General features: G+C 44.0%; 1 protein-coding gene across 3 annotated transcripts in view; it reads left to right on the top strand.

Moving 5' to 3' along the window:
* Window positions 1-18,145, top strand: part of GRIN2A (glutamate ionotropic receptor NMDA type subunit 2A) — a 409,098-nt gene that overhangs the window by 337,469 nt on the left and 53,484 nt on the right. For all 3 annotated transcript variants that reach the window (XM_084762469.1, XM_084762471.1, XM_084762470.1), the window contains one exon: window positions 1,212-1,372. In XM_084762469.1, the coding sequence (XP_084618595.1) occupies window positions 1,212-1,372 (161 nt within the window). The remainder of the gene's footprint in view (window positions 1-1,211; window positions 1,373-18,145) is intronic.

The raw sequence follows: 18,145 nt of genomic DNA, 5'->3' as shown, positions 1-18,145 counted from the left end.
CTACATCAGTTAACTTCTAATGGGGTTGGATCCCCTAAAACATGATCTACATACATTATATACATACATAAAAAGTTCTAGCAAAAACCCCTGTATTTGTGTACAATTAATGTTATACTAATTGAATGTTTTAAAGCTGTGAACACGAGGCTGGAGTGAAGGCTCAGTCAGCCAAGTGCCTTGCAGGCTTAAGGACCTGAGTTTCATCTTCCAGAATTCCATCTACACTAAACTATTTGGAAAGTTCCAGTTTCAATGAAAGACCCTGCCTCAAAACACAGTGTAGATTTTGTCTTGAGGAATGATGTCTAAGTTGACTTCTGCCCAGCCTAAGCAGGCAAACACATGAGCACCTGCACACATGTGAGCACATGCAAGCACGCATGCTTGCGCGTGTGCGCGCACACACACATGCACATACACGGTCACATGGACACATGGACATGCACATGCATGCACACATGCACATGAACACACACATGCACACACAAGTACATGCACACACATGCCCATGCACATGAATGCACAGAAGGTATGGACAGGTAGTATCAGGAAGTAAGCCAAGAAAGAACCGTGGAGCATAGAAAACTTCTATGCAAACCTGTGTACTCCAGGAAGCAAAGCCAGTGGAGGCTTTGGCTCACAAACTGTCCCTGAGTCTGCCACGAGCCACGCACTGTGGCTGGCTACTGTTAGGACCCCACAGATGCTGCCTGTGTAAAGCTTGGGAGAATGGAGATGAACGCGTGACGGCACACAGCTATTTTCTGGAGTTGAGAGCAAGGTCTGATTGGTAGCAATCACGGAAAGAAAAAGCTTTGTTGTACAACAGATAAATGAACTTGAGTAAAGTAGACCCTTAACTCCTCCAGCTTCTCTCGGTGCCAACCATGTGCCTACCATGATGTCAGTCTCTTACATGGCACAGGAAAGCTAACCCCAGCAAATATTTGTTGAGTAACAGTTCAAGCCCTCTTCTCAGTTCTGGGGAACAGAACAGACCGTGGAAATCAAAACACAAGCCAGATACTGTTTCCACCTTCCTGGAGATCACACACCCGTGGGAGATGTGATTGAGCACAAAGAAAGCCCAAAAGACTCTTTTTTTCCCCTGTTCTGTCCTGTTACATGTTGAACGTCAGTCGCCGTAGGGATGCTCACTGTTTCTTCTCTTCTCTTCCTTTTCTTCCCCTAACTCCCCCTCCCTCCAGTTTCAGAGACCTCATGACTACTCCCCGCCTTTCCGATTTGGGACGGTACCCAATGGAAGTACAGAGAGGAACATCCGGAACAACTACCCCTATATGCACCAATACATGACCAAATTCAACCAGAGGGGAGTGGAGGATGCCTTGGTCAGCTTGAAAACAGGGTAAGGGCGGTGGCCTCTCCTTCTCTGCAGGCATCAGTGCTTAAATCTGACAGAAAATGACTCTGCGCTCCTTGGTGCTTATCTGGGAGACTGGCTGTATTTTCTGGTGAGCTACTGCAAGCTAGATGGCCCCCAGCAGAGTCAGCTTTGTGTTAATCTGATGAGCAGTGTGGATTTTCCTGTTAAGAGACAGCAGCCCACAAAGTATGGAAATGTGAAAAAGCCCAGAGGGGTTCCTTAAACTGATAAAGAAGTTGATCTGACCAGACTCCCTCCGTGGGCAATTTTAGCAAAGCAGAAAGACCTAAAAAGGTGGAAAGCTTAAATAAATGAAAACTCAATTTCCGTTAGATTATTTTAGGGATAGTAGAAGCCTGGCAAGAGCTTGACAGTGCACTCTTGGTGACGGTGGCTGGGGATGATGCTCAGAGGCAAAACTCCGTGTCTGGAATGCGGAAGTCCAAAAATTCACCCTGGACACACTAACAAAGAGAAGTGAAGGAGAAAGGAAATATAGAAGGACAGGGGTAAGAACTCAAATGCTTTCTAAAGACAACCAGAGTTCTGGTCTACCCGTTGACAGGCTTGAATGAAGTTGTATTAGTCAGGGGTCTCTAGAGGAACAGAACCGGTATAATGAATATATATATTCATAAACTAGCCAAGTAGAACGACCTATAAAGGTTGAGAGGTTAAAGAAATGAATACTGTTAGATTATTTGGGGGAGGGTAGAATACTGGTAACAGTTTCACAGAACAATATTGATGAAAGGAGCTGGAGATGAATGAATGAATGTATGTGTGTGTGTGTGTGTATATAGATAGATAGATAGATAGATAGATAGAGAGATAGAGAGAGAGATAGAGAGATAGAGATAGAGAGATATTATTATACGTATGACATTTATTAGAATGGCAGTGTCCAGGCTGTTGTCCAGCTAGTCCAACAATGGCTGTCTACCAATGGAAGGTACAAGAATGCGGTGGTTGTTCATTCCATGACGTTGGATGTCTCAGCTGGTCTTCAGCACATGCCTGCCAGCAAGAGCAAGACGGACAAGGCAACAAGCTTCCTTCTTCCATGTCTTTTATATAGGCTGCCAGCAAAAAGTGTAGCCCAGATCAAAGTGTATGGTGTCGCCCCACCTCAAAAGATCTGGATTCAAAGTAGATCTTCCAACTTAAAATGATTTAATTAAGAAAAAATTCTCACGGATAGGCCCAGCCACTTGTGTGTTAGTTAATTCCAGATATAGTGTCAAGTTGACAACCGAGGATAGCTATTACAAATCCATACCTCACCAACTTGACACACAATCACGGCTCCTTATTTATGCTTTCATTTACAAATGAAAAAATAACCAGGTCATAATTATTCCCAACATGATATAATTATCACATGCACAACTATAAACTTATTATAAATTTTTAGAATAGGTGGCAATGTCCTTTGAGGGACACTCTTTTAATATTCCAAACTCAAATATGATAGCTACTGATATTCTCTTAATTGATGTTATATTATGTGATAAAGAAATTGAGGAAGGAAAACAGAAATATCTATGCAAACACATTCTTGACAAACTACGATGGAAACACGTCTATTATAATGTTCATTGCTGCAACTGGTTGTGTGTCCTTTATAACCTACCTACCTTACCTCCCATTCCATATTTCCTCTACCCTCAGCATGCTCCTCAGCAGGTCTTGACTCTTTTCATGAAGTTGTGACCCATCCTTGTATTCTTGAAGGGTCTGTGCCCTTTGTCATCCTGCCTGGATTAGGCTGTTGTAGTTCCCATTGACTTTAATCACAGGACATGGTCACACTAAGACCCGCCCTCCAGACATTGACTATCTTACCCTCATTGTGGAGAAGCATTCCAGTGTCTCCTTGGTCATCTGGGTCAATCATCCCTCCTAACACTGTTTTTCCTTTCTTAGCCTGTTGGGTGAGGGTCATCAGAAGCTTGGAGTGGCCAAGGGGAAAGTCTGAGCTTCCAGTTCCATGAAATGTTTGTTGTGTCTCCTGAGAGGAGCACCCCCTCCCTCTGGAACCAAAACTTCTAAGGCAGCAGAAGCTAAGGTCTTGGGAATAGGAAGCAAACATTTCCCTAGTGGGTCACTGGGGTGATAGTGGATGGAACTACGCCCCTTTCCACTCTTGATCTCTGGACCCATGGATTTTGGTTATGGGAGAAACCATACTATATATTGGATGCTGATTTAAAGCATATACCGGCTTCTGGAAACCACTGCCCCAGTCCTCTAGGCTGCTGCCACCTGATTGGCTCTTTACCTGTGTCTTTACCATTCTACCTTTCATCAGACCAAATGCTTCAAGATGGTGGTAACATGACAAGACCAGTGCATTCCATGATCGCTGGTCCACTGTTGCAATCCAAAGCTGTGGTATGAGTTCCTTGGTCAGAAGCAATACTGTGAATACCATGGGATACCATGATGATGGAGAAGGCATTCTCTAAGTCCAGGGATGGGGTTTTGGCAGAAACATTACATGCAGGGAAGGCGAGTCCACAGCTGGAATGAGTATCTACTCCAGTAATGGCTAAGCATTGTCCTTTTCATGGAGGAAGTGGTCCAGTGTAGTCACCCTAGGGACTGGTCACCCTAGGGTCTGGTGCTATATCTGGGCCTCTGTGTTGGTCTCTGATGTTGACAGATCCAGCACTCAGAAGCAGCTGTAGTCAAGTCAGTCTCTGGAGTCCACACAGGCACTCACAGGCGAGGGCATCTGCACATACAAGTGCACATACAGACACAGAAAAGCACAGGATGGGGAGTCAGCTCAGATGCTTAGACCATTTGCTACACAAACACGAATCCCTGGATAGGATCTGAAAGAACCTATGTTTAAAAAAAAAAAAAGCCCGGTGTGGTGACATTTCCATAAGATCCCAGTGCAGTGGTGGTAGTAGTAACAGGAAGGTGCCTGGCTAGCCGGCCTTGTCCAGTCTGTGAGTTCCAGGCCTGGGAGAAACCCAGTCTGGACAAATAAGCTGGAGAGCACTTGAGGAAGAACCTGACACTGACCTATGGTTGCCACACGTATGTGACACACGTGAATGCATCCATCTCCAAACCCCCACACGTAAGAGAAGTAGAGACACCACATTCAGTGAACACAAGCTTATGCTCTAGAGACAGTCACTGTTTCTTCCCCCTATTAACTCTGAGAGGTTTTTCTTTTTGTGTGTATGACCTTTATTTAATCATTCCGAGCCTCATACTTTAAGTGAGACTAATCACAGGACCTAATTCATAAGAATTCTGTGACAAACAAGACGGACGGATATGTTGGAGAGAGCATCCGAGGTAGCACCTGGCAGAAGATGGCACTTACTGTTATTGCTGTCATTTGTTGCAAAGGTTAAATTCCATTTGTGCACCTTCAAGAAGTCAGGGATGTGTGAAATACAATTTAGAAGGATTCCATTAAAATGATTTCATTTTAAATGAAGGAGTTTTATAATGAGAGGAGTTTTGATTATCTAGAAAATTAGCTTTGGTGGAGAATCTCAGTTGTCCGGGGTTTCTGAGCCTTACACGTGACTGCAGGTACAGTCTCTGCTCAGCCTGGCACCTCCTTCCTCTCGCTTCTTACATTTGGGGGTGTCTTAGAAGGCCCTCCACACTGTCCAACTAGACACTGCCTGCTGTACCATCCCTCAGGAATGCATTCGGAGAACATCCTCCCCTACCAGGCCTATGTCTGGAATTCAATTGGTATCTTAGCACAGACAGGAAGAACATTTCTTCAGAAAGTAAGCCCATGACTTAGCCCAAACTCACACAAGACTAGTTCTGGCTTGGAAGGATTAAAAAAAAAAAGTTTTAAAATGTACACACACACACAAAAAAAACCCCACACAAACAGTTAGATAGTAAATACATTATTTTGATGGCTCCGTACTAAATGGCATGGTTAGTTAGTTGGTGGTTCCCCAGCAGTAGCCATCCACATTATCTCTAGAAGTATCTTCCAGCAACCCTTTTCCCTTCCAAAGAGGGAAGTCAATTCCTGATATTAGAACCCATAATTAAAGCCTGGCTGTGGTGGCACACGCCTGTAACCCCAGCATTCCGGAGGCAGAGGCAGGTGGATCTCTGTGGTTGGAGGCCAGCCTGGTCTACAACATGAGTCTAGGACTGCCAAGTTTACACAGAACAACAACAACAACAACAGCAACAACAACCACAACCACAACAACAACAAAATCATAAATAACATTAATCATTTTTGTTCCACTTTTCTGTGTCTTCTTTAGCACAGCGGTCTGACTGTAAGCCTGTTGCATTGAATCCCAGGTCCCACTTCTTACCCTGTGTAGAGTTACACACCCAGCACGCACGCTTCACAAGTTTATCTATCCATTTCAGTCCTGGTGACTGCAAGAGTACTGTCTTGTTTGCCATACGATGATACCCCTCTAAACATGCTCTCCTTGTGTACATGTAAGGCAGGAATTGTTGGGGTATGGCATGTTTATATATTCAACTTCAGCAGATACCACCAAAGATATTTTATGGCTTTAAACTTAGCTATGGTGAGGGATTTTTCCTCTCTAAGAGTTCTTTCCGCCAATATCTACATCACTGTTTCAGATAGATCATGGATACAGCATGGATGATGTGGTTGGGGGCTGTCTGTCTCCTTGTCATCCATTTGTCACCCAGAGCTCAAAATGGGTTATTTTCTTTAATTTCTAAAAGAAGTATGCACTATAAAAAGGAAGTACAGAAGCAGAAACCAGCCAAGGCTGTGAATTGTACAAATTGTTTCCTGAAAGCCAAGCAATAATGGTGACATTCATCTTGGAAAACTTGGGCAGATGGTGGTCTGCGCTGTATTCGATCTCCCACGTGGGAGCTGCTTTGGGCTGTTACCTCAAATGCAGACGCAAGAGCTAAAGTGACGTGAGTTACTCCTTAGCTGACAACTGCATAGAGGATCCATCCTGAGGAGCTGAGCTCAGTGGGGTTAATGCTGGTAGGAACCACATGTGTTTTTAATTATTTGAAACGTTTGAATTTACTTATTCAAATGGTTAATTATTTGAACAAATTAAGTTTTGAATAGATAGTACATTTGTATAGTTCAAAAAAATTTAAATTAATACTTAGGCCTGATGCTCCAGGCCTCTCATCCCAGATAGGCAGGAAGAACATAAGCTTAAGGTGTACACTTTACAAAGTGAGTTCAAGACCACCCTTTGCAACTTGGTAATACCGTGTCTCCAGATAAAAAATGTTTTAAAGTGGGCTGAGGATATAGTTCAATGGTAGAGCATAAAGGAACTAGGCTTAACCCCCAGTATTTCCCAAAACAAATAATAAATATGAAAAATGAACAGTTAAAATCCCCTTCCATGCTTCATCTGCTTACTACCCTCCCTCCATAGTAACCAAACACATTTACTCCATCTCCTATGCCCTGACATTTTCCAGATTGCTCCATCAATGCATAGGCTTCCATTGTTGGATTTATCCAACGCCCTATTAAAGAGAGAGTTAGGTTGTCTCCAATAGTTTGCTATTACAAATAATATCCCAAATGGAGACTGCCCATACATGTCTCATAAAATGTAAAATTATTTTCTTGAAATAGTTGGTCAAAGATGACATATGATTGTAACTTTGGCAGATGATGACAAAGGAAATGCATTTTTATTCTGTAAGGGTGAATCTATTTCTCAAAGGCCATTACCAGTAGAGTTTACATTTAACCTTCTAAACAGTTTCCACTAAGGAAAGTCTGCACTGACATAATTTTAATTTGTATGTTTTTATCGTCCGTGAGTTTCAACATCTTTTTTTTATATAACTACGAGTCATCAGTAATTCTTCTTTGGAAAAGAAAGGATTTTTAAAAAAACTAGTTCTTTATTTTTTGATCCTGTGGGAGATATTTCTTCCGTGCATATGCTAATTTTTATAGTCAAACATATTAATTATTACTATGGCTTTTGAATTTTGAGTTATAGCTCAAAAATATTTATTTACCCTGAAGTTACAGAATACGTCTCTCAGCTCTTCTTCTATTTTAGTTTACTTTCTTATTTACTTATATAGTCACATATTTACTTATTTATTTCATTTTTGTTAAGATAGGATCTCACTGCTGCCCAAGCAAGACTAATAGTGCTTGACTCTGTTTCCCAAGTGCTAAAATTACAGGTATGGGTTACCACATTTGACCTACACTCTTATAGGTACGGAGTCTTGTATATCCGAGGCCAACTTTCAGCTCTCTATGTGACAAATGGAGTCTTGAGCTTGTCTCCTTGCTTTCACCTCTTAAGTGCTGGGTGACCAGGACCACACCACCAACCTGGCTTATATATAGCGATCAAACCTAGAACCTTGGGCATATTAGGCAAGCACACTGTGAACTACATCCTCGGGCCCTAGCTTCCACTTGCAATTATTTAGGATTTTTCTTGGGGCATGCTATAAGATCTGACTCCAAACCTTCAGATAACGGACTGCTGCCCCAGAGCCGTCCCAAGACCTTATCTGCAACTATTGTGTCTATATTTAAGTTCTTCCATTACTGCCTTTTAAGCATCAGCTCTGATGATGATGTCATTGCCTCATTTTACCACACCGACCTCTCTAGAAAGGCTCATCTTTCTGGGAGCACCTTTGTGGTCCAACAGATACTGCTTTAGGATACCCTGAGGATGTAGCTCAGCTGTTGGCTTCTGTACCCTGGCTGGCTGGATCTCAGGAGCATCTACAGACTAAGAAACAAGTGCCATAAGCATAGGCAGGAAGTACTGACTGTCATTTCCTGAGAAGGCCTTGCACACCTAGGAGCTTCAGCTTAGGCTCAGCGACCTGGGTTTGAATCCTGGCTTTACCGTCGTCCAGCCATGCCTCCTCTTAACGTCACTTTCTCCATTTCTAAAGCGGAGCTGTGGACTACTTTGATCTCTGAAATAGCTCTGAAATTCTTTTATTTGCATCAACCACATACGTAGTCAGAGCTCAGACAGATCACATAAAAAAACCGGGACAAAAATCAGAAAGGATTAAGGAAAAGGAATTCTAACTCCTGATGTTTCCAAGCCTTGCTGGATGAGTTAAAGCTGTACGGATCAGATGCAGATTCGTGGGCCTTGTGTGGGCTTTCTGGGTATCCAGGGAGCATCTTCATCTTCATGAGCATCCCCCTGCCAGGTGTCGGTGGTTCTGAGGCATTTCAGAACAGCTACTTTAAAGAAGCCTCATAAACACCTTGGATTGAGGCAGCTTTATACGCAGTAGACAAACCAAATGCTTATCTTTAGAATGAATCAAGGCTGGAAGAAAAGCAGAGATGGAGAAAGACTTTAAAAAAAAAACCATGCTTCTCTGTATATTTGAATTTGTAATAAATGAAACTAAAGATGCTATCACGTAAGCCACAGGGGAAAAAAATAGGATTCAGTGTGCAAGCGTGGTGATCAGTAAAATTTCCAGAGACGGCCTGAGGAGGAGGAGCTGTTACTGGCCCCAAGTTTATAGGCCAGTGTTCTCCAGAGCTGTGTTTGTTTTATGGCTGTATGACCAGATACCTACAGAAACAATCTGGGGAGTCAGGAAGTGGTTTGGCTAGAATTTCAGAGCTTGCATCCTGGAAGGCTGGAAGCAGAGTAGTCGAAACAGGAAAAGGATGACATACTTCCTCCAGCCAAGCCTGGCCTTCTACGGTTCACCCTCACCCAATTGCCTGTTCACACCACTAAGGAGGATTGAGTCCTGGTGGTCCAGTTGTGTCTGGGAACCTGCTCATAGACACGACCAGCGGTGTGCCTCACAAGCCTCACAAGCAGGGTGCCTCACAATGTTCTTATCACATTGGTCATTGGAACTAGCCATCACAGTAGCCTGAGTCTAGGTTTTTGTTCTTACAATGTTAGACTGTTTTGTGCTTGTGTTCCAGTGTCCCTACCTTCTCTGCATGCTTGTTTGTTCCTTGCCAGTAGCCGTTTTCATGGATGTTTATGATAGTTAGTGAGGGTGAGCTGAGTGCTCATTGGCCGTTTGTACACTTCTCTGAAAAGTCATTTGCCTATTTTTTCTGTGCTTTAGTTGTTGAGTTTTAGGCATTCTCTATGTTTTTTGCATATTAATATATTAACTTTCTTACCACACACATGATTTGCAAATATTTTCTTTCACTTTGGGGGCTGAATTTTAAATTTCAGTTATGCTGGCAATATCTTTGATATACAATTTTTAAGCATTAAGAAAGTTCACCTCTTTACCTGAACATTTATCTACAAAGCTCTCTCTCTCTCTCTCTCTCTCTCTCTCTCTCTCTCTCTCTCTCTCTCTCTCTCTCTCTCTCTGATTGTATGTCCAAATGTGTGTGCCCATGTACATGTTCATGGGCATGTAATGCACATATGTTTACCTGTTCATGTGGAGGCCTGAGGAACACTTGGGTATCCTTCCTCCTCTGATCCCATCCACTTTGCTTTTGAGACCTGGTCTCTCCCTTGGACTTTGGGGCTTACCTGATTAAGGTAAGCTAGCTGGCCTGTGAGCCCCAGAGCTTCTCCTGCCTCTGTTTCCTCAGCTCTGGGCTTCTAAGAAGATGCCACCACATTGGCCTTTTACTTGAGTGCTGGGGATTGAACCCAGGTCCACTGCTTGTTCTGCGAGAGACGTCTCTCCAACCCTTAGTCTTCATGATATGTCTGTAAAACACTGAAATGTGATCCCATGCCCTCACAAAAGCAGAAACAACTGAACTTTTAGTCCTTGGCACAAATTTTCAAAGTCCATAGCATTCAGGACGGCATTTTTTAAAAAATCAGTAACTGGGTTAGTGATTCAGATACCCATGGTCCTCAGCCTTTTAGATGTTTAATCTCTTAAATATCAAGAGATGGAGCTCTGTCTCTCCCCAGGGAGACAGGATGAGGAAGAGGAGGAGGCACTAAGGATGAGAGTGCACAGTGATGGGGGATGTGTGTATATGTTGGGTACATTACATTGGAAGGACCTTTGACTAATGCCATCACCTCATGCCGTCTGCATCCCACTAAGATTCTCCAGTGTGTGAGATGCAGCCCCAAGTGAATGGCGTACATGCCCTTACTCAATCCTCAACACTTTCTGAGCTAGGTACCACTTAATTCTCTTCAAAAGATGAAGAACTTGAGAAAGTCAGCAAGATGAACAGACAGCACAACAATCTACTTAGCAAAATCACTGTTATTGTAGAATTATCAAGCACAGGGTTCAGGCTTGCTTCCCGTTTGGCAATGTTGGGTAGATAGCTGGATGGATGAGGATTAGAGTCCAAGGCAGGATTAGAAAGTGGAGTTGTATGATCATATGCATATATATATATATATATATATATATATATATATATATATATATATATATATATGTAAGCCTTGTGTAACTTACTGTGGGATGACCTAGAGCTGATAAAAACCCAGCACCCTTAGTTCTACTCTCTAAAGAAACTGGTCCAGCCATGTAGGAACGGCAGGGAAAAAGGTAGATGTGGGGTGCGTCAGGATGGTTGCTATGCCGAGCAAGTTCTTTCAAGGATACCATCTGAGCGGGGCTCATTTGCTAAATTTTTATCAGTCAGACAGAACCAAGCACGCGCACGGTTCATTTTCAGCTGCTGAGTTCGAAAGCGGGCGTAAGACATCAGCGCTCAGCGAGCTGTTCTAAATGGGATCGCGTCATCTCCAGAGAAAAGCAGACCGACAGTGACCTGCTTTCTGAGCTCCACCCCCATGCTGCAAATACAGCTCAAAAACAATTGCTGCCACATCATACGGTTAGGGTTGTTACTTTTTTTCTTTTTCTTTTTTTTCCGTAATAAAAACTCAAGAAAACAGAGACATCTTTCTTCTTTTTGTCCTTGGAATGACTTCCTGTTAAACTCCATCAAAAACAGTATTAAAAGATTTTCAAGGCCCTCCATAAAAATGTGTTAAAAATAGGAAAACTGGAGGTGGGCGAGGCATTGAATGGAGTGCATTCACAGTTCTGTAAACTCAGAGATGGTGACGGAGGGAGAAGAGGAAGAAAAGAGACTAAATGGAAATGCACGAAAATGTTGGCAGTGTGCTGAGGCGACAGCGCAGCCGGTTCAGGGCTTGCCCTATAAGCGCAGGGACCTGAGTGCATCCCCTGAACTCACATAAAAAGCTGAGCAGAGTTCTACAGTTCTGTGCATGGGGGAAGTAGAGACAGGAGAATCCTCAAAGCTCCCTGGCCCCTCCTCAAGTCTGATGAGCCTCAGACCAGACAAAGGAGGTGGGTGGAATTCCTGACACTGTCCTCTGGCTCCATGTGTATCTGTGGATGTGTGTGTGTGTGTGCGCGCGCGCACACACACACACACACACACACACACACGCATGCAAAGGCGAAATGGATGCACTTGAAAAGCTTACTGACAATCCTCCTGCAAGGCAGTCTGATGAGAATGCCATTTTGTGTCATTTCTCCGCTTCTGTACCACTAACAGCCTTGTTTAGTTTAGCTTAGTTTTGTTTTCATTTAAGTCAAACTTTTGTCGGGGGTGGGGGTGGGGGGGAGGGACAACATGTGTCTTGCAACTAATCATGGTTGGCTTTATGCTTCGGCTGTGACTTGAACATTCATAGTTCACTTCGTGACTCTCCTTCAGCAATTATGAGCCTGTATAGTGTGGATATCTGTTTCCCAGCTTCCCCTGCAGTCTTTAATGCTGCTCCACATCCGAATGCGCTTAACTCAAATTGCTTTAGCCACCCATCTGAAGCTCATTTTATTACATTTTGAATTGTTTTTGGGAACTAAGTGAGTTATTTCTGACCAAAGGGCGACGTTTATCGGGCATTGACCTTGGGCAGGTCCTGTTTGAGGCGCTTGGTCAGCATAATCTTATTTAAACCTTGTGTCCATGCTGTGTGACCACGACTGCCATCATTTCCATTTTCTACTCTGGAATAGAAGACACAGAGTGATGCTCCAGAGCCTTGAGTCACAACTTAAATACAGTAACAACAGTGGCCGTCCCTGTGACAACGCACAGCCCAGCTCTCTCTAATTGCCCATTGTTATATAAAACTGGCGCAAAGTTTGCAGAGGTTTTCACTTCTACATGTCTATTCCTTCTTTGAAAATTTCACCGGTACTTTAAAATGTATTATTTTTCCTTCCATTGAAATGGAAAAGACAAACGAAGACCCCATGAGTGAAACTGCATTCCTCATTTCAAGAGTAGAACTATACACAGTGTGGTTTCTCTTGAGAAACACAAAGAAACAAGACCTCCCTCAAATATTCTGTACTCTTAATTTTAAGCATGTGTACACATGTGTGCTGGCATGTGTGCATGTGTGTGCACATGCTTGTGGACGCTAGAGGTCAACCTTAGGCATTCTGTCTCAGAACCCTGCCCACCATGTTTTTGAGGCAGGGTCTCTCATTGGCTTAGCACTCACCTAGTCAGGTTGACTGTCCATCTGCTGGTCCCTGACCTTTCAACACTGGGCTCTGAGGACAAACTGAGATCCTCTTGCTTGCAAGTCATGCGTTATACTGACGGAGCCATTGTCTCAGCCCAGACTCTATAGCCTTTGGGCGTGTCTTCTGTCACTATTTGCTGAGCACACATGGGAACTTGAAATTCATGGTTGTTTCCCTCCCTTTCAATTCTGCTGGATATGAAACTTCTCTGTTTTTCAGAATGGATAGAGGCTTGGGAGTAAGCAGCAGCCTGCCCAAGCATCTGCAAGAGGCAGAGCCAGCAGCCAGAGTCTGTCCATGGTAGGCTGTCCTTCTTTTTGACCCGAGAAGCGGGTGGTGCTGAGATAGGATCAGACCTGCTTGTACAAGGCGTAGGATTGGGAACAGCGAACCTGTGCTCTTTACCATCTGGGTCTTAGTAATGTGCCCCTTTTTCCAATAGCTGAAATGACCACCAGGCCTCCACTCATCAGGTACCAAGGCAGGCACAGCACCCAGTGTCAACCTTGGTTGGTCTATTACCAATGTCTTGTCTTGGGAAGAGTGAATCTCTCATTAACGAGGCCAGCTCGGGCCATAAAATCATCTAGCACACATTGTGAAACTTTTTTCAGCATTTTACAGGGAGCCCTTGGTCCAGCTGCAAACTCAGACATGCCCCCACCACCTTTCTCTGGTAGAGACCTGGAGGTGGGGCAAGGCACTGTGGCATACACCTGAGATCTAAACACTGGCTTGTCATCTCAGCATCTGAGAGGCAGACATGGAGGATCATGACTTTGTAGCCTTTCTTGGCTACATATTGAGACCTTGTCTCAAAACAACAGGAGAAAAAAGAAAAGCAGGCAGAGAGGTGACATTGTCCCCTACTGCAGTGATGATGGAGGGTACTCATAAGTTCTTGCCACAGAATGGTGGCCTGGGCAATTAGAAATGCACCCTCTCAATTTTAGGGACTAGAAGTCCAAAGTGGGAGTGCCAATGGGGGCACATGTTCCTTCCAGGGTCTCAAGTGGAGAGTATGTTCTCGCATTTTCCAGCTTCTGTCTTGGGTGTCCCTAGGTTTCCTTGGTTTGGAGCTGCCTCTCTTACGTATCTTCGTCTCCACATGACTTTCTTTCCCTGTGTATCTTTTCTTCTTGTAAGGACAAGACCCTTTGACTTAAGGTCCATTACATACTCTGGATAATTTTTATATAATATCTCCAGCTAATAACATCTTCAAAGACCCAGTTTATCAGCTACAGACACTGTTTATTCTATGAAAGTCACCGAAACCACAGGGGGGCTCTATCTCACTACTTCCTGGCAGTTCTCTGATGCCAGCAGTTGCTGGGAAGTCCACCCTTGGGCATCTGGGAACCTGTGATGCTCCAGGGTCCATCTGCAGGTGCACTATAGGGAATGGGGTTGTATTCCAGAGGGAGGCTCATTGCATATGTATCCAGTGTTGAAGCTTGTGAGAGACTCCACCCTTGGGTGGCAATTGTGCTGGCTGGTTTCCTGTGCCTCTTTCTTGTAGTTGCTTGGATGGCTCTCAAGCCTTGCCAGAATCTAACACACACAGGCAATGAACTTCCGAGATGAGGTGCACTAGTTCTAGGAGCTTAGCTCTGGACCATCATGCTTTTCTGCTTCTGATTATAAACCATCTTCTCAGAGTGAAAGTAAAAAGATAACCAGAGATGGATAAATATTCCATTGACCGTGGACCAACATCAAAGCACACCTGACTGCGTAGTCATTGATTTGATGTATAGTCCATTTCTCTTGGACCTTTGCTATATACATTTGCAACTATTTATGTATCCACCTGTAATTACAAAGTTTACTTCAGCAGATGCTATCCAACTGTATGCAGTGGGTCAAGGTTTCCAATTACTATGTTTTGATGAGCTTCTGGATCTATAGGTGGCTTTGCCCTCATCTTCTTGGGCTGCCGGAAAATCCTCCATGTTCATGCACCATAGTTTACTCAAGCATTTCCCTCTGCTGGGGATTTTCTGGTCAGCCAGTGGTCTGGGTTTAGCATCTCCACGAATCCTCTTCTGCCTCCTGCAAGCCCTTCTCTGCAAATGAGTGCAAATAAAACTCCACAGTCAAATATTCATATGATCTCAAAACTCCCTTCTTCTGTGGCCAACTGACTGATTTGTTAATTTGCCTCCTTTTGAAGTGGCTTTGTGGTAGATTGTGGACTTATGGGTGAAATAGGCCCAGTTACGCACCCTGGATCTAGTTAACATTGCTGTGTGTCTTTTGGCAAGTTAAATAACTACTCTGAGACTATTCCCCGTATCTGTGAGATCTCATGACCTGAAGTTCTTTGGAAACTTTGATACTCTGACTTAGGGAAGCTCCTAGCACCGAGTCCCAGACACTCTAGGATGTGACTGATTTACATTCTTTTATTCTTTTATGCTTTTTGGATGCGCAGATAGATGCCTCTTGTCTCAGTCCTGGGATAGGACAAAGTCTTCATGCCCATGGCTTTTACATTGCAACTCAGTTTCCCAGACTCAAATGTCCTCTCTTCTAAAACTCAGCTTGGAGGTCTTACACAAGTTAATTCACCTCTCGGACTACCTTTTCCACTTGTAAGATGCTGTTTGGGGGCTGAAAAGATGGCTCAGCCGGTAAGAGTAGTGTTGCCTGGCAGAGGGCCTGAACTGGTTCTGCCATCCACATGGTGACTCACAACCACCCGTAACTCAAGCTCCAGGGCATCTGACTCCATTTCTCAGCATCTGCTGCCACCTGATACTCACATGGTACACAGACATGCATGCGGAAACTCACATAAAAATACATCTTTTAAAGACGTGCTACTCAGGAGCTGGGGAGAAGGCTCAGCAAACAAGGGCAGCTGGTACTCTTGGAGAGGCCCTGGGTTCAGTCCCCAGCACCCCCATGATGGCTCACAACCACCTGGATCTTCCATCCGTCTTCTGACCTCCATGGACACCAGGCACATATGTGGTGCACATTTATTGATGTGTGAAAAAACAATCAGACAGAAAGTAAATACATCTGAAAGTTTCTTTTTAAAAAAAAAGTGCTGTATAGCTTGTTCACTTTATAGGAATGAGAAGGGAAACTATTGGAATGTTTAGGCCAAGGGTGTGGCATCTGGCAAGAAGCGACCATTCCAGAAAAGTTTGAACCAGGAAACTGTTTCTGGGTATCAGAACCACGAGCTCTAATTTCAACCACTGAGGTGTGTAACAAGGAACTCCTTATGAGAGCGGCCTTCCCAAAGGCACAGTGCTTCTTTGACAGCAGAACATGAGCGCTGGGGAGGAGAAAGAATAGCGTTTGAGCTGTGCATCATCCACCACAGGAGGATAACTGCTATCTCACCCTGCTATGAACACACAAGAGGAATCCTGAATTCCTTCCGGCCAGATGGGGAAACCAAGGCTTAGCGAGGCACACAGATTTGCACAGCATCCCATAGCTTGCCAGCAAGCCTGCTCCTCCAGCCGAGGGTCCCCAAGGCCCTGCATGTGGGAAGCCAGCCCAACGCTGGCTCAGCAGAGCAGGCACTTGCAGGGGTCGGCAGCAGGTGGGTCTAGAAACAGGAGCCCTGTACAACTCTTGAATGGAGAATTCCGGGCTTCGGTTTCCTCCTTTGAAAAAAAAAATCCAAACACTATTCTATGGGATCACCACCTTTTGGATGCAATCAATTTGAGTCCCACAGTAAATGCAATAGAATGAATGCAGCGATCTTCTATTATGTCAGTCTGCGTCTGAGGTTGGGTCTGGCAGCACAGCCACCTTGCAGCCTTGTTCCCATCATTCCTCTGCTTCCCCTCCTGCCCCATTACCCCTCTGCTCAGTCTGACTCCTGGAGTTTTACTACCTGTCTCCACTCCACTTTCTTCTCTCTGGATGCTTGAGTTTTTCTTTCTTTTTCTTCCTCCCTTCTTGATTTCCTGCCTTTCCCCTCCCCCCATGTCTTTGTGTTCGTGTTTCTCTTGCATCTGCTCCTCCTCTTCTTCCTCACTGAAATCCTTCCCACTTCTCTACCATTTTTTTCCTGTCTTGCAAATCTACTCAGAATCTTCACAGCGAAAATAAGTATTAACCACGACTCTCTGTTTCCAGCTCACAGTACACGTTCTTGGTAGAAATAATCAACACAAATCAAACTGACAGCCCCTAAAAGCACACAGGATGAAATTTGTTATTGATTAGGAATCCATAGTTGACTGGAATCTTCTTGGCTAATTTTGTATTTCTGCACAATTCTCGGGAGAATTGGACTTGGTGGAGATAATAACTGTGAAAGAAAAATCCCAGTGGCAGGAATCATAAATTAGTTGAATTTGTTGTGCTCCAAATGTTGATCAATGAATCAAATCTTTATAAAATTTACAAGGAATTGACTCCAGTGAAAACAGTTCCCCAAATAAAAGGTGGTAGGGGTGGGGGGATAATTAACTCTGCCATGCAAGATACTGATCTAGGAGTTAAATCAGCTTAATGGAATTTACTATAAAATTAATCAATGCCAGTGCAGTTCTGATTTCAGTGTTTGCATTCACAAGCTCAGAGTCAGAAATATGAGGCTGGGGCTAGAGAGATAGCAGGGTGGTGAAGAATGTGAGATGCTCTTCTAGAGGACGGGACATCCGTCCCTAGTACCCATGTTGAGTGCCTCCAAACTGACAGTAACTCAAGTTCCAGATCCGAAGCCCTGTTCTGTCTTCAGTGTACATGTACATGCACGCACACGCACGCGCGCACACACACACACACACACATGCACAATAAATAAATAAATAGGTAGATAGATAGATAGATAAATAAATAAATAAATAAATAAATAAATAAATAGTGTTCAGAAAGATGTGAGCCTAAGCTGTGGACCAGCCCTGCTGAGGGTGGAAATAGGTTCACTGTCTCATTCCTAGCAAACATGCACAAGGATTGTCCAGCCTCAGTAGGACGTTCTGAGGACCACAAGTGCTCTCTGCCAACAGCCCTATGCTTGATGCCTGCTCACATCCATGAACCTTTCTCTTATCTTCATATGCAATGTTAATCTTTCCAATGCCCCAAATTTCATCACGATCTGCAATTACAAAATACCTTCTTTTCCATCTTACCCATCCAACATCTGTACTGCAGGGGAAGGGTCACTTGTCCATCTTACAAGAAGGAAACCCAAAACTCAGAGAAGTCCTGTGATGAGGCCTCATCCCCAGAGGGAATGTGAGTGGTGTGTACTGTTCCACACTTGCCCAAATGTGTGTGTTAACTAACCTGGTG

This window comes from Acomys minous (assembly GCF_964271855.1).
Source record: "Acomys minous genome assembly, chromosome: 16".
Classification (NCBI taxonomy): domain Eukaryota; kingdom Metazoa; phylum Chordata; class Mammalia; order Rodentia; family Muridae; genus Acomys; species Acomys minous.
Note: the sequence above shows the minus strand (reverse complement) of the source record. Positions and strands in the feature narration are given on the sequence as shown.